The 24943-nt window shown below is 41.8% G+C and overlaps 3 protein-coding genes across 5 annotated transcripts in view; 1 reads left to right on the top strand and 2 right to left on the bottom strand.

Annotated features, from left to right (window-relative positions):
* The window catches only part of LOC116044618 (neuronal membrane glycoprotein M6-b-like), a 39148-nt gene extending 35583 nt beyond the window's left edge, over positions 1 to 3565 (top strand). For both annotated transcript variants that reach the window (XM_035998552.1, XM_031291946.2), the window contains exon 7: positions 513 to 3565. In XM_035998552.1, coding sequence (XP_035854445.1) covers positions 513 to 662 — 150 coding nt within the window. In that variant the 3' untranslated portion in view covers positions 663 to 3565. The remainder of the gene's footprint in view (positions 1 to 512) is intronic.
* Positions 3566 to 4451: 886 nt separating this feature from the next.
* On the bottom strand, positions 4452 to 10072 carry LOC116044657 (ras-related protein Rab-9A-like). 2 transcript variants are annotated; one of them, XM_031292059.2, is made up of 2 exons: positions 9865 to 10072; positions 4452 to 6404 (listed from the first exon to the last, which is right to left on the bottom strand). In XM_031292059.2, the coding sequence occupies exons 1-2, from the start codon at positions 10043 to 10045 to the stop codon at positions 5695 to 5697; spliced, it is 891 nt and encodes a 296-aa protein (XP_031147919.1). In that variant the 5' UTR covers positions 10046 to 10072; the 3' UTR covers positions 4452 to 5694. The 2 variants fall into 2 exon arrangements, with proteins under 2 accessions (XP_031147919.1, XP_031147920.1); XM_031292060.2 differs by lacking the exon at positions 9865 to 10072 and adding an exon at positions 8924 to 8971.
* Positions 10073 to 11899: 1827 nt separating this feature from the next.
* LOC116044655 (transcription elongation factor A N-terminal and central domain-containing protein) lies at positions 11900 to 14041 on the bottom strand. Its single transcript, XM_031292058.2, has 2 exons — positions 13888 to 14041; positions 11900 to 13714 (listed from the first exon to the last, which is right to left on the bottom strand). The coding sequence occupies exon 2, from the start codon at positions 13707 to 13709 to the stop codon at positions 12708 to 12710; it is 1002 nt and encodes a 333-aa protein (XP_031147918.1). The 5' UTR covers positions 13710 to 13714; positions 13888 to 14041; the 3' UTR covers positions 11900 to 12707.
* Positions 14042 to 24943: the final 10902 nt, after the last annotated feature.

Raw genomic sequence — 24943 nt, 5'->3', positions numbered from 1 at the left:
CCCTACTCATTTCCGGTTTCTCCTTCTTCATAAACAACATGGAATCACCTTTTCCTACTACGGATTTCCGACCATAGTCAGAAAGCACAGGGAGAGACTTTTTGTTTCTCCCACTACGCCTCTAGAGTCGGTACTCCCTCCGAAGCTAATCACCGTCACTCTCTCACTCGCTCTACCACACACTTCCCACGGGCACACGCATGCCGGCCCTGCTATTCTCTTAAAGAGATCGACGCACACACCAATGCACGAGTATAAACTTCAGGCCACTTACGTAGGTTTCGGCGAAAGCTCTGCATGGAGCCTTCGCAGAACCATAAGTCGCACTTAATTCTGGGTACAGCTAGAAGACCTCTCCCTGGTCACCTGAGAGGCCTGATAGGGTTGTGATCAGTGAGCAAGTCAGAGATGTACTGAGGAGCTAAACCGTTTAGTGCTTTGTGGACTGTGTAGTATATGTAGTATTTCATGTCCTTTAAGTAAATGAAGAAAACATGTCTGCTTCTCTTTAGATCCATTATCTGATGATTTTGGCAGCCAACTGGGCCTACCTGAGGAGCGCCGTCTCCACGCACGAGTACCAGGACATCAAGACCAAGGACGACCAGGATGTGGAGGCCGAGGCGCGCTCCAAGGAGGGCCAGAACTCCTCCTACTCATAAGGACAAGCGATCCTCTCCCGCCGCCAACCATCTCCTCTCCACACCTCAACACCCCCCCACCCTGTAACACCCAGCGCCCAACCCTCCCTCCGTTAAAACAAACCACCTCGGTCATGTTTGATAGTCCCCCAACCTCCTGATTCTCCATCCTCTTCCTGTCCATGATGCTTATTAAGAGTTGTGAGCTCACACCAAAAGGGAAGAGAATAGAGGATCAGGAGAAGTGGCAGGCCCAGATGGAGGCAGATGCTTCAGAACGGGGAGAGCTCGCCCGCCGGGTTCGAGCTCAGGTAGGCTACGTTACATCAGTTCAGAAGCGTCTCCTCCCCCCTGCTTGTGGGCGGCGGCTCGTGAACGTGGCCCGGCTGTGATGGCCTCGCGCCCTGAGCCAGCACAGCCTCTCAACACACAGTTCCTAACAGCCTAAAAAAAAAAACATTGCTCACTGTCTGCTTCAGCCACAGGGAAGCCAGGCAGCGACCAACTTCCTCTGTTTTTTGGTGTTTTATATGCATATATATATGAATATGAATATATTGTGCGAATGTGTACGAATGTTGGTGTTTTTTTTAATACTCTCTGAACAGTATGCCAGGTACTATTACGATCTTTCTTCTTCTTCTTTACGTTTTTTGCGCTCATTGGTTTTTTTCTCCTTTACTTTCTTCTCCATTTTAGACTTTTTATTGCTAATGCTCGATACGTTGTTGCACTATTACGAAACAAAAAAATAAGGGGGAATGAGAATCCCGTACAAACACACAAAGCATCCCAGCCCCCCCTCTTTCATAGAAACACCTAAAAGAATCAAATCATAAAAAGGTATCTCAAGGATTGTTTTGCATTTACGTGATCATAGCTTATTTATCTGCCAAGGTATTAGCCGTTTATTTAAGACCAGAGGTGTAGCAAAGTTTTATTGAAGGAATAGTTTTGGGAAAAACGCTTATTTCTTGACAAGGGTTAGATGAGAAGATGGAGACCAACAGCCAGCTAGCTCAGACTAGCTCAGGCTAGCATAGAGACTGTAGCCTTGTTCTGTTTAGAAGCAACAAAATCTGCCTACCAGCACTTCTAAAGCTCACTAATTATCATGGTCTATCTCGGGTTTTTTTTATTCACACAAACAAAAAAAGTGTAAAAACATGTTGTGGTTTTACAAGGCCAGACCAATCCCTCTTTGGCTGGTGCAGCGACTTCCTAGAGGCTCCTCTAACCATAACCACCACGTAAAATCAGAACTTGTCGTTTTTACACTTTGGTTTTTGTGTGAATTAAACAAACAAGATATACCGTATTAATGAATGAGCTTGGTAGGCTGATTTTGTTTTTTTTCAGGACAAAGCCAGAGGCTGTTGCTAGCTGTTTAAGCTAAACTACTGTAAGCTAACCCGGCTCCTGGCGTTAGCTTGATATTTACCATACGAACATGACAGTGGTATCAATGCTCCTATCTAACTTTCGGCAAGAAAGCAAATAAGCATATTAAGACCTTTACGGTTTTGCTACACTCACTAGCGGCAGCTGAAATCACAGATAAATCCATCTGGGTCTTTTAACACAAATAAAGACACACACCTCAGGTATCAAACCAAATCGATTTTGGCCAGTTGTGTTCTTTTCCAAAACTTCACCTGTTTAAAACCTAACCCTTACCAGACTGGTACACTATCCTGTGTGAATTATACAGGAAGAACTGGTTCTATCATTTTCTAAAATTCCTCCTTTTGTGAATGAAGTTCACCTGTAAATAGCTGAACCACCCTAAAAGATCTCGATTTACACCTCTCTAGAAAACGGGGAGAACACAATCAGTGTTTTGCCATGCTCTTCTATTAATGTTTTCCACACATATATGTAAATGTACCCTTTGGATTATGTGTTTAGCACTCAAATACTAGTTCTACATTTGATATAATAATTGTAATTTAACATCTTAAATGATATGTCGTGAGACGGATACAGTGCAGTTATGATATGATATGATGGATTGAGGTGCTTGTGACGTATACATTTTAAAATGTGAAGAAAAAAAAAATATGGAAATTGATTTTTAATGTTTTATCAGTTTAAGGCAGCTGAGTTCTTCTTGTGTTTTCAGTATTAATGATTTTATGGAACTTGTTTGTGCTTATTCTTTTCCGATAGCCAGCCAAACGAGTGACTCATCAACATGTGAGTTGAGGAAAAAGTCACTTGTTCTTTTCTTTTTCTTTTTTTAACGTCATGCCTCTCAGATGAGCCGCAAAGACTGTTTTGGATGTTTACACTCTGAATTAAACAAGTCAGGAATTTTCATACATTCATTTTATAATCAGATATTGTTTAATAATCATGAACTATATTCTACATCAGTCATCACTGGTTAGTTTGCCCTAAAAAATAAAAGAATAAAAAAACACTGAAGAAGACAAATAATTGAACTTTAATGAGATGAAGCATGTCAGTATCGTCCATGTGCGCAGCTGTCTATTCTGTATAAAAAAGGACTATATTGCCATGTGTGTTATGTTTGATAAATATACGTGCTTTGCCACCAGGTTGATGTAAAGGCAAACTTCAATTTCCTATAAGACGATACGTGTCAGGGTGTTGTTGTTTCCTCGTTATTTGCATGAAGGAGACATGACTGTGTCTTCGCAGTTTTTTCAGGTGATGTGTAGTCATTTGTACTGACAACTATGGTAGGCGGCGTTTGCTTCCCCCCCCCTCCTCCACACTCCCCCTTCCCTTTCCACCCACTCTTTTCTAAAGAAAACTCCATTGTACTTTGATGGCATTGTAGTCCCTGTAGGTGTTTCATTATGGTTTTATTTTTTAAGTTGGAAATAGTTCTACGACTCCTATATAGTGATGATTTTTGTAACCTTCTCTAGTAAAACCGATATTTTTTATTATCGTGATACCATCGTCTCCTGTCTCGTTCTTGTGTTGGGGTCTCCCTTTTTGTTTTGTTTTTGCACTTCCTGTTTATGGTAACAAACTCATATCTGATGCATTTGTTCAGTCTATAAAAAAAAAAGAGGTGACCGTCAAATTGATTTTCTTTTGCTCAACCAACAGTCCAAATATATTCAATTTACCATTGTGTACAATAGTGTAAGGCAGCAAAACATTACATCTCAAAATATTTGCAAATTAAATATTTTTGCCAAATGCGTCAATGTATTTAAACCTTATTTGTAATTATACTACAGTATAAACTAGTTGACAAATGTTTAAATTGTAACACTAGTAAATAAAAAAGCTAGAGAAATCCTACCTTTCTAAGGTTGGAAGAGTTTGTGTGCTGTAATCAAGAAGTAACTCCTGCAACAGGTGAAGTTAATTGACTAAATTGCCTACACAGGTGATTTCACTCATGTTGCCTGATTGGACCTCTGCTAAGACTTGTGTGTATTTGATTGATATCCCCTTCACATCCCTCTCATTCACCTATCAATTCTGTTGGAAACAAAACACATTTTTTGTTCAAAATACAATTTAGTGTGCCCACATTATTTCCCAAAAATCCATTTTCACCCCATTTTTAGGTATAAAATGTTGTATAAATCAGACTCTGACTAATATATGAACAAACCCCTATGTAAAAACCTTAAGAATATAAATAGGAATACAACTGGAAAGTTTGGTTTATGTAAGTCGTCTACTGCTGAAGTGGAGATAACAGCTCACCAATGTTACTGTGACACCACAAACTTCTGATACATGGGCGCCACCTTGTGGGCAAAGAGGACACTGCTCTTAAAATAAATAAAAAAAAGATGTGAATAACGCACACAAAAGACAGATTTTTCTCCAGTTTAATTGCTGGCTGTTGTTTTATTTCCAGTGTAAAAAAAAAAAAATGATGGGAGTCATGTGCCCTGAAGAAGGCATTGCTAATAAAGATTACATAGGCCACAGTGTTACATAGAGTCATTTTAATCTTATCTAACATTTTAAGATTCTGCAGTGTGCTCCACTTTTCATACTGAGAGGAGGGGTAGGGATCAATACATACTTAAATACAGGATATTATAACTCCAGCAATAACTACAGTAGCTTATGTTCTTCCTTAGGGAGACACTAAATTCCATCATAGCATCACTGGTACTACCAAAAGCCTGGATTTTCAAAACAACATATTTAATATCATCCCAACAGAACAGCAAATATTGTATCTGGAAAAGATGATTAAATCAACTATTGAATCTAGTTCAACATGTGATTAACTCAATAATAATCTGTAAAAAAAAAAAAAAAAAAATCTCATTCATTAATTTACTTACCACAAAGACAGTGGTTCCGGTCTTTCATTTGATTAACCACATCCATTTGAATTACTTGCAATGCTGTATGTCAAGAGTTTGAGTTGTAGATGGGAAATTAGAATGTTGGTTTATCTGTTTTCTAAATGGTAGTTTGTTTATCAAAAGACCCGGAAATCATTTCGGGAGTATAGGTTACTGGGCCGTTTAAAAACAATCAGGGCTATGTCGCCATATATTTTAGCTGTAAATGTGGTTGTCTCTGCTTCTAGAGGCAGACAATGATCTCTTGATGACTTCTCTTTTTGTGGGCTAAAACTTGCAGCCACAGCGCCATCAGTGACGTCAAAACATTTTTTTTTTTTTTTAGTTTAGAGAACTGGTTGTACTTTAGAGGTGATATAGTTCAGCTTTTATCACAAAAACCCAGCTCAAGTTACAATCACTCCCTATAGGCTCTTTAAAATTTGGGTATGAGCCAGTTATGTCCACCTCTGATACAATTGAGGTTCATCACTGACCACAAATAAATCTATAAAACATGCCCCAGAGTTGGGAAATGGTGGGTGGAGAGGTTATGTCTCTTGTGTGGTGAAAATGCTGAATATTGGCACAAAATGTTAAGTTTTTGGTCCAAAAGAATATCAGTATTTGCTTACAAATGCGTGATCCTGGTCCCAAGTTTATCTGAGGGCATCACATACAGTACAACAGCTACTGAGCAAACACCAGTTCCTCTTTGTGCAGAGTCACATGAAGTCCTGCTGCATTCAGCACTCCGCTCAGCAACAGCTGGGATCAGGGTGACTCTTCCTCTGCAGGTCCACTGTGTTGTTGTGAATGAGGTGATCAGCTCTGTCGTCCAACGCCAGAATGCGACGTACCGCCTCCTCAAAGGCCAATGCTACATTTGTAGCATCCTTAGCACTTGTCTCAAAGTACGGGTGACCGCCGTTCTCGCGGCACCACTGCCGTGCATCCTCTCCTGATACCTGCCGCTCGGGCACGTCCAGTTTGTTGCCCAGCACCACAAAGGGGAAGTTGTCAGGGTCCTTTACGTCAGCGTAATAAGTGAACTCCTTCTTCCAGTTGGCCAGGTTTCGGAAGCTCTGTCCGTCGTCCACGCTGAAGGTGAGCAGGCAGCAGTCGGAGCCGCGGTAGAAAGGTGTGCGGAGGCTGCGGAAACGCTCCTGACCCGCCGTGTCCCAGATCTGCAGAGTGGCGTGGTGGCCATCCACCTCCAGCTCTTTGTTGAGGAACTCCACGCCTATAGTGTGGAATAGGTGAGAGTCAAACTTGTTGGTGACGTAGCGGTTCATGAGGGATGACTTGCCGACACCGCCGTCACCCAGAAGGATCACCTTCAGCAGGGCTGACTTGGATATCATGGCTGCAGAGAGCCAGCTCAGGACGATCTTGGTTCTCACAAGTCCGCGCCAAGCGAACTGCACGGGAGGTATGGAGACACCAACGATAGAAAAAGCAGCTCCACCTGAGTAGCACAAAAACATTATCTTAACTTAGAAAGCAGAGAGCATAACAACAGTCACACTTTACAGTAGCTGTGGCCACGCTGCTATCAGGTTCTGCAGACTTACACATCTAGTGTGTAATACTGAGGCACAGTGGAAAAAGATTCTTTTTTGACATTTTTAGCCTTTATTTTGATAGGACAGCCAACTGAGCTATCCGGGCGCCCAAGCCGTGAGAAATATTTGAGAACTTTTCACTATTTTCTGACCTTTTATAGACCAAATGATGAATAGATTAATGGAAAAAAAATTATTGATAATGAAAATAAGAGTTAGTTGCAGCCCCACCATTGTCACACTACAAAAACTACCTGAGATGACTTTAGTTATTTCTATCCTTTGTCACTTGAAATTGTTAAAAGATGAACCTAAATAGTTTTAATAAACAATTCGACCATGACAGGCCTAAATCAGTCAGTGTCGGTATTCCTTCGGGAAAGACTTTATTGATTTCTACCTTTGGCCTCACAGATAAAGTTGTGCTTGAGATAAGAACAAACTGCTCCTTAATCAGCTTTCACTTAATCACACACACAGCCTGTAAGGAAGTACCCTCACAGAGGAGAACTGATTGAAGTCAATCGACTAGCTAATCCTATTAAAAACAGCCACAGTCTACTCATTACACTACGCGACTAAACTTCCTACACTGTTTGTAACATGTTATGCATGAAATGACCCATGCTGTTAATCACATTCACACTGATCACAGGACCACTGAGTCATCCACGAGTGAATTAACAACCGAAAAACCAGTTTAAAACTCACTTTTATATCAACACAAATGCATGTTCTCAACAATCTGTAAGAAAGAGTACTACTACTTAACAGATCACCAAGTGGCCAAGTTTGGCCGAGTTTTACCCAATCACAGGCTCGACTGTAGAGAGAAGTGACTAATAAGGGTTTAAGCACACATTTAATCACACAGTTTAAGCTAAAGTGCACTCATTGCACCCACATACCAGGACAAATCTGTGAGATTAAAAGGGGGAAATCTCAGCAAGAGCAGGTTTAAATGGGAGCGAGAAGGAGCTCTGTGACGCAAACAAGATCACCTCCTCCATCCCAGTTAAGATTGAGCTGGCTGGCTGTCACGGTATCAACAAGTGGGTTTGAGTACTTAGGTTAGTATCTGGATGACAAATAACTTTAATATAGTATTTGTGTTCTGTCAAGTTTACAGCAACCATTGTGCAGGCAAAGCCTTTAAAATGAATACTCCACCAAATATCTATCTAGTGAGTATAAAATCCCCTTAGATGTGGCTGTAATTCAATAGAATTGTCAATAAAACTTCCCATTACAATTTCCCGCAGCTCAAGTAGATGACTTGTTTTGTTATTCGAAACAACAGTCCCAAACCCAAAGATATTCCGTTTCTTGTCATAGAATGACAAAGAAATTTGCATTTGAGAAGCTGGAACCAGTGAACACTTTGCACTTTAGCTTAAGCACTAACTGATCAATTAACCTAACAATTATTGGACAATCAAAATAGTAGGCGATCCATTTTCTAATATAATGCAATACAAGCCTATATTACAATATCTACAGTACTACCGATACTACTGTATCCAACAGGAGTGGACATGCAGCCAATTACAGCAGGACAAAATTGGCCAAATCCCCTGCTTGTTAGGAGAAGTTAGCCTACTTTGCAGAGTTTAAATACAGGAATAAAGCCAGGAGATAAACTCTATGGGCTGCACTGTCACATGAACTGGCACCAATAAGCATATTCAGCCCAATAACCAAAATTGGGTAAATAATGTCTTTGTCCTGGGACCTTTAAACACAGACTGCAGTGCTGCTCCTGCTATTTCTTCTGGAGAAACATTCACATTTTATAAAAAAAAATAGATGCAATAAAAAGCAGCATGGAATAGTAACAGGAATGAATGGACACAGTCACACACACAGGAGTCATGTGCTTCATTCAGCAGAATGTTACTATTTAAAATGAAGGCTGCTCTTTGGATTATTTCCAATAAAGTCATGAATATTTCCGAGTACTGATATTTCCTCCAGGCAACCATCCACATGATTTAATTCAAACCTAGAATTATTTTTTTTTTCCAGAGCCAATATGCTCACTCAGCAGGGTAATAGCCTACTTTCCCCATTCATTCAGAGACCTGCCGAGAGAGCAGCTGGGTGTGAGCGAATTACATATTTACTATCAATAAACCAGATTTATAACACTAACAACACGGGAATAAACAGCTGTCAGAGCTGGTACGCCTATATAGCAGTCGAAAACAGCATTTCACAGTCCACAGTGAACTCTGCAAACTTACAGTGATGAGTAGCCTACGGAGCATGTTTACACTTTTAAAATGATTAAATAATAATTAATGGAGATACTCGTACAAAACCGGAAGATTCGCCTCGCCGATTCCAGTCATAGTAGCCTAAAACATATAAAAACATGTGTTTATCACTCCGAAACGAGCGTAAAATATTGGAAACTGCTTACTTGTACGGGTGATACGTGCTGTGCCGAGGCTTCGGAGCGTGTGCCAACTCTAATCCACCAAGTTTTCCGTGCAAGCGCTTATCGACCTTGTATATGTTATCAAGGCTTGTATCGTTTGAGACCAATGACGTCAGTGACGAGGCCCGAAGCCCTATATCACAGTTGAGAAATGATAGTTTCTCAATAACACCAATCGAGTCTCCCCTCTACATCATTTTCCTAGTTACAGACGCACACTCACTGTCCTCCAACTGCTTAACAAACTGCCGCTTTCCAGTTTTAGACACTGCTCCTCCTGCCAGCAATACAACCATTGTTTAAAGGATTGATTAAACACATTTCATGCATTACTCACATAATATACAGTTATGTTATGTTGTGTTATACAATCATAGGCCTATCAGAAAATAGACACTATGATAGGATATGGATTAGGTTACATCGTAATTAATCCACCCACCATTATTAAAAAAAAATACCATTATAAAAAAAAAATACAGTAGGCCTAGATCACAGATGGTTCAGATCATCTGTAAAATATATATATATATATATATATATATATATATATATATATATATATATATATATATATATGCCTGTTTTACACTCTTTGGCCAACAGGTTGTTTTGTGTGCACATGCAGCCTCGAGAAATGAACCCTTTTTGCGAAGAAATTAGCTGGTTAAGCCTCAATGCTTCACGAAGCGTCATCTCGCCGTCACTACTTGTGTTTAGTCGCCGTCAATATTTCGAGAAAGTTAATGGAGAGGAGAAGCAAAGGTGTGTCCGATAATGGAAGCTTTGCCATAAACTGCAGTGGTAGCTGTGTCCGCAGTTTCACACTGACGCGACTTTACCGAGCGATTTAAACGACCGAAAGTGACCAATTTTTCAAACTAGAATTTTCAAGTTTTGACATCTCAGTAACTGTGGGCTACCTGTCGGTGTGTGTCGGTCACAGCCCGGCTTCTGCGTTTGAATCCCCCTCCTCCATTCCGGCCAGGGTGCTGCTGTCAGCTGGTGACATGGCGCTGGTGTCCCCGCTGCTCTGCTCTCTGGCCCCGGCTGGAGCAGCTGATGACGCTCACATGACCCGGGAGCGTCACGCCTCCTCATCATGCGCTCTCCTGGATGTCAGTGCATCCACGTTTCATTGTAGGCCTTTCTTTCCATCTTTTATAATACTGGTCCTTCATCGCATAATGTGAGATCTGTTTTCTGTAACATTTAACATGAAAAATACTTTAACCCTCTTCTCAGAACCAACCGAGCAAAAAAAAAACACACATTCATTCCCATGGCAATAACCCAATTAAATAAGATGTGGGGAGGGGTATGACTGGGGGAGGAATATATGTGAAGTATTGTGCAGTAGTTTCATTTATTTATGAAACTAGGCCTTTTAGGGAAGTGCAACATACTCCTTTTTAATGTATTATATTTGTTGATGTGTGTATGTTATGTGTTAGATAAATAGTACTGTAGGTACAATGGTTCAATGTTTGCGTTGTGGATTATGTGTCAATATGCTTGTACTGTACAACAAATTGCCTCTCGGAGACATTAAAGTTTTCTAAGTTTAAGTCTAACTCTCCGAAGGGAACATAAATAGAGGGGTCCCAAGATGATTAAAGTTATAAGAAAGACGTATTACTGTATTATGTTGATTTTGTTTCCTGCCTTTTCTATTTTTTCTAAAACACAGGATGACCTACTTTCCCCCTCTTCAGACACACACGTGTTTAAGGGGAAGTAACAAGTGGGATAAAAATGTTGGAAACCACTGGGATAAAGGACCTGACAGCCTGCTGCAACCTAGGAAATATAACCTGCTGCATATTGTCATACCCACTGCACACATAAATGAGCAAATGTCAGGATTTATGCATTTCTGCAGGGTTGCAAGCCCTTTTACAGTTGGTTGTGATTTCCAAAAGAATCCCAAACAAGTCTCACCCCTGTCTGCAGTGTGTTTGTCTGTTTGTATCTGCATGTGTGTGTGTGTGTGTGTGTGTGTGACGGAGAATATATAAATGGCTACTGAGCACTGATTTAACAGGCCACCCACGACTGAAAGGGTGGAATCCGTCACCAAACACAACACTCCAAAGATAGGGAGCATCTGAAAGGAGACACAACACAGAGAAACACCACAGTGCTGAATTAAACAAACACACTCCTTCTGTATCTGCCTGACAAGAGATTGCAGCACCAATATCTATGATATCTAATGAGAAGCACGAGAAGAGGCATGTTTATCTTTAGACATCCCCGATATTTCTTTTTAAAACCATGTGAGCCTGCTGCAAAGAACAGAAAGGTTGTGTTGAGCCAGGAAATGTACATCTCGCTCACTTTCGGCTCAGACATTTAAAGGGTTTTTAATAAAAACAAAAAGAAGATATTAACAGTTTTCTGAAGCCTTCAGTAAAGTACAGTAAAGGCCCGTGGATGTGATGTCACGATGATGTGTAAACGAGTCATTGTGCCACGTCGACTGAGTGAAGGACCATGGGATATCCACCCCTGAGGCTGATCGGGAGGGCAGATTACGGACTCACATGCTCACCGTGCTCACAGGTCTCATGCACTGAAGCTCTAGATAAATGGGATATTGTAGGAAGCTATAGGGGCATGTTTTCCCCTTCTACTTTTGAGCATTCATATCAAGTGTGACTTACAATAACTGCAACAGAATACACTTTTTTTTTTCAAGAAAATTACATTAATGAGGCCACCATGGTCAAGGCCATGGTTTCTTAGCCTGTAGTAGAGGTAGAAAGGTAATTTCACAGTGTTGGGCTTTTAGTTATGGATTTTACTGGTGAATGCACATGCAAATTAAAGGATATTCTCAAAATATCTTGTTCAGACCACGAGTATGCGCTCCATCTTGCGAGAATGCTCTCTATCCATTGTTTCAACTCTGCATTCCTCTGACCATTCCTTCCCATTTCAGTGTTAAAGAAAAAAAAATCTTGAGGCATTTAACGAATGCGGGGAAATGTTTTGTCTCATTATGGTGTTTTCGCATTTGGCAAATCTTTCAGCTTTTTCAAGAGACAAGACGAAGGAACCACAACACCTCAAACACAATGTTTTCAACTCGTTCCAACTTGTTTTGAAAAGGTATAAAAGTTTCCCAATCCATACGGAATCATGAAATCTTTCAACTGAGGCGAAAACAGGAAAACCAAAATGAGGGCGGGTTCACGCAATGACACAACAGCAGAGCTAACATGATAAAATCAATGGCAGTTTATGACATTTTATCAAGCGATACTATTTCAGCTACTCAAAAATTCAGTGTTGAATGATAGTAAACTGAATATTTTTGTGGTTTTGGACTGTTAGTCAAACACAACGAGCAATATTCAAAAGGCCTATGTGAACTTGGGCTCTGAGAAATGGTCTGGCAATGCGAGACTATCTAGGGCTTAACTAACAAGTATTTTAATTACAGAGTCATCTGTTGATCATTTTCTCAATTAATCATGCACGTATGTTTGGACCAACAAAAAAAATCCTCAGGCAGTATTGAAAACTAATTTTCCAAGAACGCAAATATCTTGTTTTGTCAATCTCACACTCCACAACCCAAAGGTATTCTGTTTACAATCATAGAAAACAAAAACCCAGCAAATATTCTCATACAAACAAGTACATTCTTGTTATTCTTGCTCAAAAAATGATGCATTCATATTATTATCAAAATTGTTGCGGATTAATTGACTGTGATTGATTCATCGTTAGACTGAATGATTCATCTGATACTTGTTAATCAGAGGCAGACCCAGCTGCTGTGGTACCACTGCTGCCCACACTCGCTGCAGGTCACAAAAGTCATTGCGTCTTCATCAGGGCCGCTCTGCCTCACCCACGCAGGCAAGAAGAGGGCACCCCTGGACACCTGCGTCACCCGACAGTCTGACCCCCCACATCGTTTGCATCTTATCTTCTGCGTCTGTGTTCCTTCTATCCCTTGAGGAAGCTGCCTTTCGCTCACACCCCGGGACGAGTACTCCTCTCTCAGTTTCCGGAGCTCTGCGCTGGCCATCTCCTCTGGAGACATCCGGGCGAAGGCCTCGGGTGACAGCGAGCCGCTCAGGAGGCCCTGGCGTAGATGCCTGTTTTTAGGATTTCTCAAGTTGGCCACCTTGCTCCTGACGCAGGCTTTGTATTTGCCCTGGCTGGATTTGTGGAGCTCATGGACGTGCTGCTCGATATCTGCAGCCAGCTCTGCAGCCTTGTCTTGATCAGGAAGTTCGGGGCAGAGGGCAGCAAGAAGGAGCTGAACACATTTAGATCGTACAGATGAGAAACTACAGGATGCGGATGTGCTCTCTGCAGTGAAAGAAAGGCCATCGTTTGCCTCGGAGGATGAGGCTTCCTGCTCTGCACACTTCACCTTACTGCCAGATGTACGTGCAGAACCAGTGTGGGAATCCCCATGCTTGGAAACTCCTCCATCGCCTGCCTCATCTGGTAGAGGAGCCATGCAAGAGAGCTCAGGATCCCCCGTGCATTTCACACCTCGTGTATCTTTGCTGTACTGCCTCTTCCACTTAGACAACAGGCTCTTTGCTGTCTTCTTCACGCTGACATCAGAGCAGCTCTTCAGGAGCCTGTAGAGTACTCGAACAATGTCTGTCGTTTCCAGCTGCTCTGCTGTGACGTGCAACTTATCAACGTCACCAAGGAGGGTCAAGATGTTCCCATAGCTTCTGTCTGCAAGGGATCTCTCTATCTGCACAGCACAGTGGACTATTTCTTTTGCATCCATGGTGGCTGGCTGCAGAGAGAGAGAGAGAGAGAGAGAGAGAGAGAGAGAGAGAGGGAGAGAAGTAGTAAAATAACACCTTACAGTACCAATAACGATACATAACTTCATACACAGTCTTTGCAGTATGCACCATTCAACATATTGAAATATTACTTTCTGTGTGTTTGTGTTGGTTTACCTGAAAATCCCTCATGGTTTGCAGCTACTTCACACAAGCAGTTCGCCTTGAAAACGTCTACATGGGAGCAGCCATGTTGGATCTGTCTTTAAAACAGGAAGTTGCCTGAATTCCCCTCTAGATGGTGCTGTAGCCTCACAGAATTGGACACTCAAGAAGGCTTAGTTTGCCATACGTTTCTAATGTGTACTTTAAGCTGAGCATGTAATGACACCTTCAATTTGATTTTAACCCCCCCTGTTGTCCTTGGGTCAAATTTGACGTGCCCAAATATGACATGAATGGTTCCAAAAAAATGAAAAAGTTTCAAAACAGTAACGATATACTGACTACACTTTGACATACAGTAAACCCGTCCTGGATTTTCCACTCCACATCCTCTGAGCTTAACAATTAGTCAAAATCATTCATAATTTCCGTTTTGTTTTAACTCAGAAATTGGGTATAAGTTCATATAAATGAGGTTTGTTGCCTATGATTTCCAACAAGAAGTATAAAACTAGTGGAATGAAGTTGGCTAAGAAGATGTAGGCCTAATGCAGAATTGGGAGATAAGCAGGTGAAAGAGAGAGGACAACACAAGGGTTAAAGATGTTTTGATCTAGACATCATTTTCCTAGAGAATGGAGGTTATTGCAATTTTTCAAATGTGAGCCTGAGTGAAAGGAGTATCGTCCTGAATTCTCTGATCCTCCTTGCACTACTTTGTGGCATGTTGAATCTTATTTATTGTTATTGTATCACAATAATGTTTTTTTATTAGGCCTTGTAGTTGTGCTGTGGTTTGTCTGAAATGGATTAAATCTTTCGGATTTAGGTGTGTGCATTTGGCTTTTCAGGTCATTCCCTACATTCAGAAACCAGGTTAGATTTCTGTGCATGATTTTCACAACTCTTTTCTATGCGCTGACAATAACAACAAAGCTGGGTTTAACACCTGCGTCAAAGCATAGGAAGAGGTGAGGATGAAATATTCAGTTAAGAGACGATGTCAAGAATGACATATAACATATAATGACTATAACTATACTTTTTTCTGGATGGTTGCGATGCTGATGGAGGATTTGCACACGCTTGGATTATAGTGTGCAGAAACATGTAGTCCTTACATACAAACAGCCACCAGACAAGAATTAAGGATTTAAAATCTCACAACAAGATGAGGCACGCCTTTTTAGCTGTTGTGCAATTATAGGTAACGAAGGAAGAAGATGAATGAGTGTATAGGATAATTCATGGTTATGGGGCTAAGACAAGAAATGCTTCCGTGCGTCAAAACCACCCCAGTGGACAGACGAGTGTGCAGGTAGTTGTTATTATGTTACTATTCAGAGCCAATGAGAGACAGTTTTGTATAATCACACACTTAAGAGTGACGTAAGTGGATGAAAATATAGAAACTCTGGGTGGTTGAAAAGTTACACATGTATTAATTTAACATTATTTGAATGGGAAAAGTAATGTGACTGAATATGGCAGCAAAACTGAGTGCAATTTAGGGACTGTTTGAAAAGTATTGGAGTGGGGAGGGAGGCTGAAATGAGGGGTTAATGTTTGACTTTTTAAAAATGTGAGACCCTCCTCAGTAATCATTTGTAATGATTGATCCTATTTTTTTTTTACAATATATCTTGCAAGAGAAGGCTGAAATGAAATTTGAATCTAGGGTCAGAAAACAAAAACATAAGACTATCAAGACCACTGCTAATTAATGTCACGATTGATTAATCTGTTTTCTCGGTTAGCTGTTCATTCGTCTGGTCTATAAAATATCAGAAAATAGCAATGTCCATGCACGAAATTTTCCCAACATGCAAGTTGACGTCTTCCAATGTCATGTTTTGTCTGACCAACAGTGTAAAACCCAAATATGTTTCATTTCTTATCTTATACGACAAATAAAAGCACAGATATTCCCACCGGGAAGTTGGAATCACTGAATCTTTGCTTGAAAAGAAAAGAAGAAGCAATAATGCGATTAATCAGCTACAAAAATTGCTGCTGATTTATTTACTGTAGATTGACTGATGGATTAATCCACTACTTGTTTTACCTCTACTCTCCTCCCTTGAGCAAACAGAAAATATACATACTCCTCTTTTTCTGACCCCTCCACCTGCCCTAAACACTTTTGTAAAGTCCCTTAGGAGAGATTTGACTCTAAAAGACACTTTAATTGAATTCTTCTGCCTTTATAGGATGCATTATCTTCACATCTAGTCATTAAGTTTTTGATGGATTTGACAAGAAGAGTTGGAGTCTTAAGAAGAGTTCATCTGTGATACAAATGTCTCTTGGGCATCGCTCCACTGACTGTGAATATGTGAAGATGGCATGTCATTGTTTACATGAATCACACATAAACTGGACTAGGGAGTTTTTATATGAAAATGACCTTTTAATTCACATTTGATAGCCTCGCATGAATCAAAGTACTCCCCTGTCAAATTATATTATTCGCACACAAATAGCTCCATGACATATAAATAGATGAGCAGGGTGCCATTAGTAACCTGAGGTATGACATCACCCTCTTAATCTCATATTCAAAATTTGCTTTCAAGATTGATGCAGCTGGGGCCAATAGCGGATGGAGGCCCTGAGGGAAAATTGATATGGTGTCTCTTAGCATAATAGCTTTCTGGCTCTCAAAGTCTTCAAACTGCAGCTTTTAAAACCCCCCAAATGGAAGTGGATGCTTCCAGGAGGCTTTTAGCAGCGTTAATGTTTAACTTTTGTTTCAGAAGGCAAGTGTGCTGGTTTAAGGAGTTTTCGTTCCGTGAAACCTGCAATATGCAGCGTTGGACATTCAAGTTTTTGTTTGCGTTGTTTGTCTTTTCTGGTTGTTGTTTAGTGGATTTTGTGAGCTTAGGGACCCCCAACCGAGTGTTTCTTTTATACATTTGTGTGTGTGTGTGTGTGTGTGTGTGTGTGTGTGTGTGTGTGTGTGTGTGTGTATGTGTGTGTTGAGATGGGTGGGGTCCGGCAGGGCCTTCAGGAAAGAGACAAAAAAAGAAAGAAGAATCCCCCTTCGGCAGTCGACACGCTGCCGGCTCCTTGGCCTTTTGTTTCTCCAACCACACATGGCTGAAATTACCGGGGGAAAAAAAACACATCCTCGGATCTTATCAAGTAATGTCTCTGCAGCAGCCTTTCTGCACTTGTGTGCTCCTTTTCTGTGGGAATGGAATTTTACCAGCACGCCGCCACTGTGATGCCCATTTGTCAACAGGTGGCGCTCTCTGCACTTGTGCTGATTTTATTGGAGCTGTGAGAAGAAGTGGAGTCCTGCTGTATCACATCCTGCTTTTGTTGTCTCCGCCTCTCAGTACGCTTGAGCACACACACACGCGCACACACACACACACACACACACACACACACACAAGCTTGATAAATCCTGAAGAGGAGGAGGAGGGCCTTTCTCGTTAAAGTGATCATTTTCTTCGTGGTCAGACATTCATGGCAACATTTGTGTCTCATTCTCAGTGCAACATTCAACCTACTGAGGGACTGTACACAAATGATCAGGAGGGGGGGTTGAGGTTAGAAAAGGGGTTATGTATTTTTTCTTTTTGCTGAGGGAAGGGTAGAGTAGAACATTTTGTCATTGCACAAAATGGTATTTCTTCATTTCCTCCTTCACTTTCTTTGGACTTCTTTGGAGAACATGAAGTAACAGTAAAAGTTGGCCTTTTGTGGTTTGCGAAAATTGATACGTATAATTTTCACATTGGTGGCCATTGTGAAACATGTTATTCCATAAATATAGTAACATTTGAATTAGCTTAAACCATATTAAATTCTTCATGTGTTGCACTTATAAATGGTGGAAGGAATCGCACAGATGAAATTGTATTGGATTGTTTTCACCAAGTTGTACCAATTAAATATTATTGTTGTATTATTTTGACTTACTGGGCGGAAGGTGTTGTAGTTTTAACAAAGTCAACGGTGGGTCCAAATAAAATATGAATAAATAAAAATGTAACGCCCCCTGCCCACCCCAGTAATTTTAGGTTGGATGCTATTAGATATGATGTTGGTGAGGATTCTGTGTATGTCGCTGCAAAAACACATCCGTGAGACTATTAAAGGCTGTCTTTTTGAGAGCAAAATTGACCTCTTTTTTGAATCTGTGCCTAATGCTCTTGACAGCGTGTGTGTGTGCTCGAGTGAGTTTATGTGTAACGGGGGTGGGGAGGGGGGCTGCCCCTTACCTATCACACCCACCCATCATGACCTTGGGGATGATAACACATGACTGGGGTGGACGTATTTCTCTTTGTGCTCCCTTTCTCTCTGTTTCTGCCACAGCGTTCATTATGTTTTGACTGACACTGAAAGGTTTCTGTTTCTATTTCAGGGGCTATGAACCAGACAAAGTGCCCCTGTCTTTAGCTTGTTCTTATTAACAGTCAAGCACCGCCTCAGGCAGGAAATGAGACTCCCCCAACATGCAACCAAAAAAAAAAAAAACTCTGACTGTTATGTCTTCTCTGGTTCATCATAATATTGTCCTTTTCTGCTCAAACCTCTTGTCAAAACCAGAAACAACAAGGAAGTGCAACTGATATCAGCGTGTCTGTGATCTGCTCTACAGGGGACGAATGAGTCAAAACAGAATGACAAGTAGCACAGACGTTTATGTTGCTTCTGGCGTTTCGTAACACTTCTTATGATGTGATGCAACACTTTTCTTTGTCTTTGTCTATAGTTGAAAGGATAGTTGCATCCTCCAGCGGTAACTTTATTCTCAACTTAAGCATTTAGCATTTTTTTTAAACACTCAACTCACTCTCATGACTTTGCTCTGAAGGATGTGACGTATACCAATCCTCTGTGGTTACAGCCATGTGTTCCCTCCCCTGAATACACTTTTATCCACATTGATTCACCACATTTGTTTTTCCCATGAAACCCCCTCATCCACCCACACACACCAACTGGATGCATGCTTTGGCCTTATGGGAAATCCGCCACCCGGGTTACATCCTCCCACGGTGCTCACAGTTGTGCAGCATCTGCTGGACAAACATTTGTAATGTGATCACAGCGGAGGGGCGAGGCTCCAAGTGCAAACTGTGCACAGGTGTGAGGGGGCTCTCTAGTTTGGTTCAGCTGTGACAGTAACGGCAATCAAGTGGCACCAAATAACTCCAACTGGAGTCCTTCCAAGTGAGCATTTCTGATCCCATGATGCAAGAATTTATGGGTAAAAATAGACAGTTACAGTATGTTTGGAGAGTAAAGGCATGAGGAAATTAAAGGAAAGCAAACACATTATACAAATATTAATCTATAACGTTTGCTTACATTAACCACAATAAGCTACTGGGCATACCAGTGAGGCTGTAGCAATTTAAAAGAAGTGTATTGTGGCCAGGTTAGCTCAGTTGGTAGAGCAGGCGCACATATAGAGGTTTACTCCTCGACGCAGCGGCCGTGGGTTTGATTCCGACCTGCGACAGTGAAAACGCGAAAGGCGGAGCAGTATGTCCTGTATGACCCTTACCGGCTAACGTATTTCAAGATGGGGCATGAATATAGAGCATCTACCCCAGTTTGTATGAATGCAAATGTAAAATTTCAAGCCAAAAGGAATACTTGGAATTGATGGTGGTGGTAAATATTCATGAAAAATGACAAGTTTGTGAACAGGCAACACAGATTTTGATAATGAACAACTAAACACGTTACACACTGGACCTTAAACCAAATATTTGGAATCTGAAGCCTAAACCCCAACCTTCAGGCGAGGTGGACCAATCACTGCATTTCTTCTCTGATACAATCCACATATACGCATACAGTAGATCATCACATGTGCAGCTCATATAAAGTCCAACATAACTTCGCCTCTACCTCAGAAAGTGCTATCTCCACACAGGCAGTGTGCACACACAGTTAAATATCTACCTGTATGACGACATTCAAATAGGTGTGTTCAAGCACGCTGAAGATAAGAGCTCAAGGTGCTTTTGTCTTGAAGGGCGGCGCCTTGTGTGTGCAAATGACCACCGTAACAGAAGGCTTTTGTCTAATGTGTCCTCTTATCAACATCGCTCTCTCACATCCTCTGAAACATAATGTCTGAGATGATTGTGTTGCTCTTCAACATGAGAAAGTCTCCTTGCATGAGATAATGATTCATCTTTCTTCTTTTTTGTTTTGCATTTTTAAGTTTGAGGTGTGAGAATTAGGACTAAGAGGATTCGTCACTGTACAATACAACGACCAACTTGTGTTTTTTTTTCCAAAAAAAGAAAAGACAGAGGAAGTACATTACATTTTTAGCCTGCAATCTCCCCCTTCTCTCCCCCTCACTTCTCTGGTAATTTCCGTTGGGTGATCGGTTCTGAATTCCAGATATCCCACAGTTAAGATTCATGGGCCTGCAGTGTTTGAGGACAGGACACTAGTTTACCTCTTCCACCTTTCATTCTTCTCTTCTACCCTCTTCTTTTTTTCCCATCTTCTCTTTCTCCTTCATTTCCTGCTCATTCACCTTCCACTCCTCTCTTTCTCCTCCTCCTACATTCCTCCCCTCCCTCCGACATCCTCCATTTCTCCTCTCGGCGCCTGTCCTCTACTTTCAGCCGTCTGATGGATGAACACTTATGGGAGCTCCGAGAAGGGCTGATATACTGCATGAAAAGAGAGAGTTGAAGGTAGAAAAAAGTGAGGAAAAAAAGTGTGAGATGAGGTGTGTTTTCAGACACAAGCCATGGAAATGCACACACACACGCATTTAATTGCATGCATGTGTCCATGTGCACGCGCCCACAAATTCCTGCTTCGTCATGTGGCAAAGATATTAACAGCCAACTGAGAGCAGGAGTCACCACCTCTCTCCCTCTTTCACTCTTAAGTAATCACTAAAGAGACACACACACACACACACACACACACACACCATATATACACACAGACACATGTTGTACACAAACACACTGTTTAGTTTGAGCCATGAAATAAGAAAGCTGTGAACAGATTAGGTGTCAAAAGGGGTGCAATCACATCTACAGTCCCTCGGTCTGAACAAAAATATGAACACTAAAGAATCTGTGCATTTTTGCATTCCACTCCATCAGCTTTTTAGCGGCAACATGTAAGCAAAGCAGGGTTTAAAGCGAGAATATCACTTTTAAAAAGAAGAAACAACTCAATCTCCCTCTCACAGATGAATAGTTAAACTTATAAGCAATAAAACACACCCTCGCTCATTTTTATAACACTCGTGATTTTTGCCGCAACACCCTAAAGGCCGTTTTACAGTCAACGTAGCCGAGCTCGCGCGCGCCAATGTGACGTCAAAATGACATAGATCTCACTGGCGCGCCAAGAGGCACAGCCTCTATTTTTTTCAGCGGCGCGCGACAAAGCGGAAACAGGAAGCCTGAACGAGCTCGAGAGCAACCGGATGCGAAGTAGGTCATTGAATCAAATCGAAGCATTGACGTTAATGCTGCTGCCAGTTCTGCTGTTGTTTACCTTTTTCCTCTTCTTCTAGTCTGTAGAAATAGCAAAGTCGGTAGCCTTTCCTCATTAGCATCACCTCTGTTCAGGAGAAGACTGCAACTAGTGTCGCGACCACCACGCGCGACTATAAACAGTTACGGCGCTCCCATGACGTCACACTGGCTCTCGAGAGCTCGGCTGCGGCGAGTACACCCCACGTTTAACTTGGTCTGGCATGACCAGTAGCTTATGTTAGCTAATGTTAGCATACTTAAAATAAACTTAGGAAAGTAAGGAAATTTGTGTTTGGTAGATTATTTCTCTGTGGTAACAATGCTTTTTGGCAATAAATCTTATACCGTTGGAAAGCCTGTTTAGTTCCCTTTCAAATGGGGAACATGTATTTGTGGGATGAGCAGCAGCGCTGAGTATGTGGGTTGCGCCCATGAAAAATTTGCCAAATCTTCTCTGCCAATGCCAAACAGCTTATTCTGCCATTGACTCGTTTGGTGTTTGGTGGATTGGATGATTGAAGTTTGAAGAAACAAGACATATTGGCAATTTAACAATTTATTCATTTTACAAACAGGAACCTCAGTAGTGTGTGGAAGAACTATACACAGCCACAACAGCCTGTTGTCCTCCTCATGCTGGTCACCAGCCTGGTCACACACTGCTGTGGGATGGCATCCCACACAGTCCTGACCTCAACCCCATTGAACACTTGTGGGATCAGCTTGGACGTGCTGTTCGTGCCAGAGTGACCAACACAACCACGTTGGCTGACTTGCGACAAATGCTGGTTGAAGAATGGGATGCCATCCCACAGCAGTGTGTGACCAGGCTGGTGACCAGCATGAGGAGGACGTGCCAGGCTGTTGTGGCTGTGTATGGTTCTTCCACACGCTACTGAGGCTCCTGTTTGTGGAATGAATACATTGTTAAATTGCCAATATGTCTTGTTTCTTCAAACTTCAATCATCCAATCCACCAAATTTGATTAGGGCTGTTAGCATGCTTAACTAAGATGGTGACTATGGTAAACATATACATGCTAAACATCGCCATGTTAGCATTGTCATTGTGCACATTTTAGCATACCGACATTTGGATTTAGCTCAAAGCAAACTGTGCCTAAGTACAGCTTCACCGATCTGCCTGCTAGAATGGCTGAAGACTCTTCAATTCTCAGTACTCTTTAGAAGAGTCAAAACAATCCATATAACTTCAGCTAAGAAAGATCCTTCAGCTTCATTTGCTGTAACTTTATCTTCATAAGAGTACAGCATATATTAATAATGTAGCCGAAAATGTGCATCATTCATTTTAATTAAAGGAGCGAAAAGGCTGCAGTGCAGAGGTCAAGCCTCAACCTTTCCAAACATGCTCGTTATGAACACACACCCTAAAATCAGGACTCGTCCAGCTCTGGACATCACACACATTTGATGACAGGCTGTCTGAAAGCTGCTGCTCTCCTCCAGTCCTGGTACTTCTGCTAAAAGTCAACCTCTGAATGAACTGTTAAACGTGTGGAATCTGTGACAGACGGAAGTGGTGGTCACTGAACTTCAGTCCTTTCTGAAGCCAAAACTCTATTGAGAGGATGAAATCTGAGGTTGGTATGATGAAACACATGAACACACTTGAAGTGGGGACATCTGAAGACAGAGTGCAGGTCATGCTCTTTTTATAGCCCTTGGCTTTGAACTGAAAACCTTTGTTACTCGGCTGATCTGAGGTAAACCACAGCACTGCATGGCACTTCCTCGCTTTCAGCCAGCGTGTAGCATTTGTCTCAGTCCAAAAGGGGGAACTTTAAGGTAAAAAACACACACACACACACACACACACACACACACAACGTGCTGCTTCACAGAGGAAGTAACACTTAACAGGAAGATGGCGAGCAATAGTGTTGTGTAGCATAAATGCTAAAGAGAAAGTGGCTGAAATGGTGCTTACTAAAAAATTATGTTTGGGGACTTTTATTTTGAATTTTTACCTCTAGCTCACCCAGTAAAAGCGTGCGCCCCATGTAGGCTGAGTCCTTTGCAGTGGCGCGGGTTCGAGTCCGACCTGCGGCTCTTTGCTGCGTGTCATCCCCCATCTCTCTCCCATCTTTCCTGTCTATCCACTGTCACTATCTAATAAAGGGAAAAAAATAATCACATTTTTTTTTTTCACAACAATCTATAAAAGCAACAAAACGTCGTTGATTTTACAAACATTAAGCCTTCCTGTGAGCGTCAGTTACTTCTCGTGCACCCAACTTCCTTCCAATCTTCGGAGCAAAGACAAATTGATCCTATAACCCTTTTGAAAAGCCAGCAGCTACATCAGCGGTTTAGAATGAGTAAATCACCATTTTAGGCCATTTTGTTTCTTCATTTAAACAGACCGAAATAAGTGCAGAGACTCTTGGGTTAATTGTACTGTGACACTGACAGTCAGTGAAACACAGCAGCTGTTGCCAGGGTTGGAAAAGGGGAAATGTTTTCTCAACGCTGGTGCAAAAGTTCACAATCTCTCCCTGGCTGCCTCCACACGGTTACATAACAGTGAACATGTGAAAGCATAAAAGAGGGTAAAGATAGAGGAGAGAGAGAGAATAAGGGGAGGAGGGAAATAAACTAGATGATGTCATGGATTTCATAGTAAAATAAGATCAGGTCAGCAGGGCAAACACACAAACATCACACTTTTTCTCTCTCATTCTTTTAGTCAGATTGAAGCCGAGAAGCTAAGCGACGGCTATGACCTCAAATTTCCGCACATGTGGCAATCTGGCCTTATTTGGCCTCCAAAGGAAGAAAAAAGGAAGGAAGGAGGCGAGGGCCAAAATTCAACATCAGGTTTTTATTAAACCGAGACTGATGTGGAGTCAGCAACAGCAGCCTTTAAACCACGCTTGTCTGCTACAGTGCTGAATTCAAATGACTGGGGGCTATCAGGTCAGCCATTTTGAGGCTTGAAGTCCTTTCTTTCAAGAAAACCAAAGCACATGTCTGACCTTTAATAGCTTGATGTAGCCTAAGTAATGATTTGCAGCACTCCTGAGCGATAAGAACAAGAGGTGGAAAAACACATATCCAAGCTAATCTCAGAGCTCATGTAGAGGTTCCCTTGTCTGTCAGTGATTCGGTGTGGCGACCTCAGAGCACAAACAGTTCATTTTGACACATAAAGCCACATTCAGCCACTCGCATCTGACAACACAACTAACAGGAAACAGAACAGACACTTCCTTGTCTGCTCTCTGCTCGCTGTTGTCAGAAATAGCCGCCCCCCCGCGCTGTTATCGAGCCTGGCTCACACTTCCTGTCTTTCTGCTGCCACGCAAGGGATTCTGGGAAAGAACTGGAGGTACACAAGCCCCCCCCCCCCCCCCTGCAGGCAGCAGGAAGTCAGCGCTCCCACTTCCTCCTCGGTGCAGAAGAATGCAGAAGTGGAGAGGGTTTAGGTCGGAGAAAAGTCGCTCTCAGTTCTCTATCCGAACCTCTTCGTCGTCCTCTTCCTCCCTTTTATCAGCGTTCCCACATACAAGGCTACAGTTATACATCCATTTTGACTTACAAAAATAATAATATTCTGA

The sequence above is a fragment of the Sander lucioperca genome, chromosome 24 (genome assembly GCF_008315115.2).
Source record: "Sander lucioperca isolate FBNREF2018 chromosome 24, SLUC_FBN_1.2, whole genome shotgun sequence".
Classification (NCBI taxonomy): Eukaryota; Metazoa; Chordata; class Actinopteri; order Perciformes; family Percidae; genus Sander; species Sander lucioperca.
Note: the sequence above shows the minus strand (reverse complement) of the source record. Positions and strands in the feature narration are given on the sequence as shown.

Excerpts from the sequence above, each read along its gene's own strand:
- LOC116044657 (XM_031292059.2), bottom strand. The coding sequence starts at position 10,045 with ATGATGAGGAGGCGTGACGCTCCCGGGTCATGTGAGCGTCATCAGCTG. Across the intron at positions 6,405-9,864 it reads TGACCGACACACACCGACAG|GTGGAGCTGCTTTTTCTATC; the intron begins GTAGCCCACAGT and ends TGTGCTACTCAG.
- LOC116044655 (XM_031292058.2), bottom strand. The coding sequence starts at position 13,709 with ATGGATGCAAAAGAAATAGTCCACTGTGCTGTGCAGATAGAGAGATCC.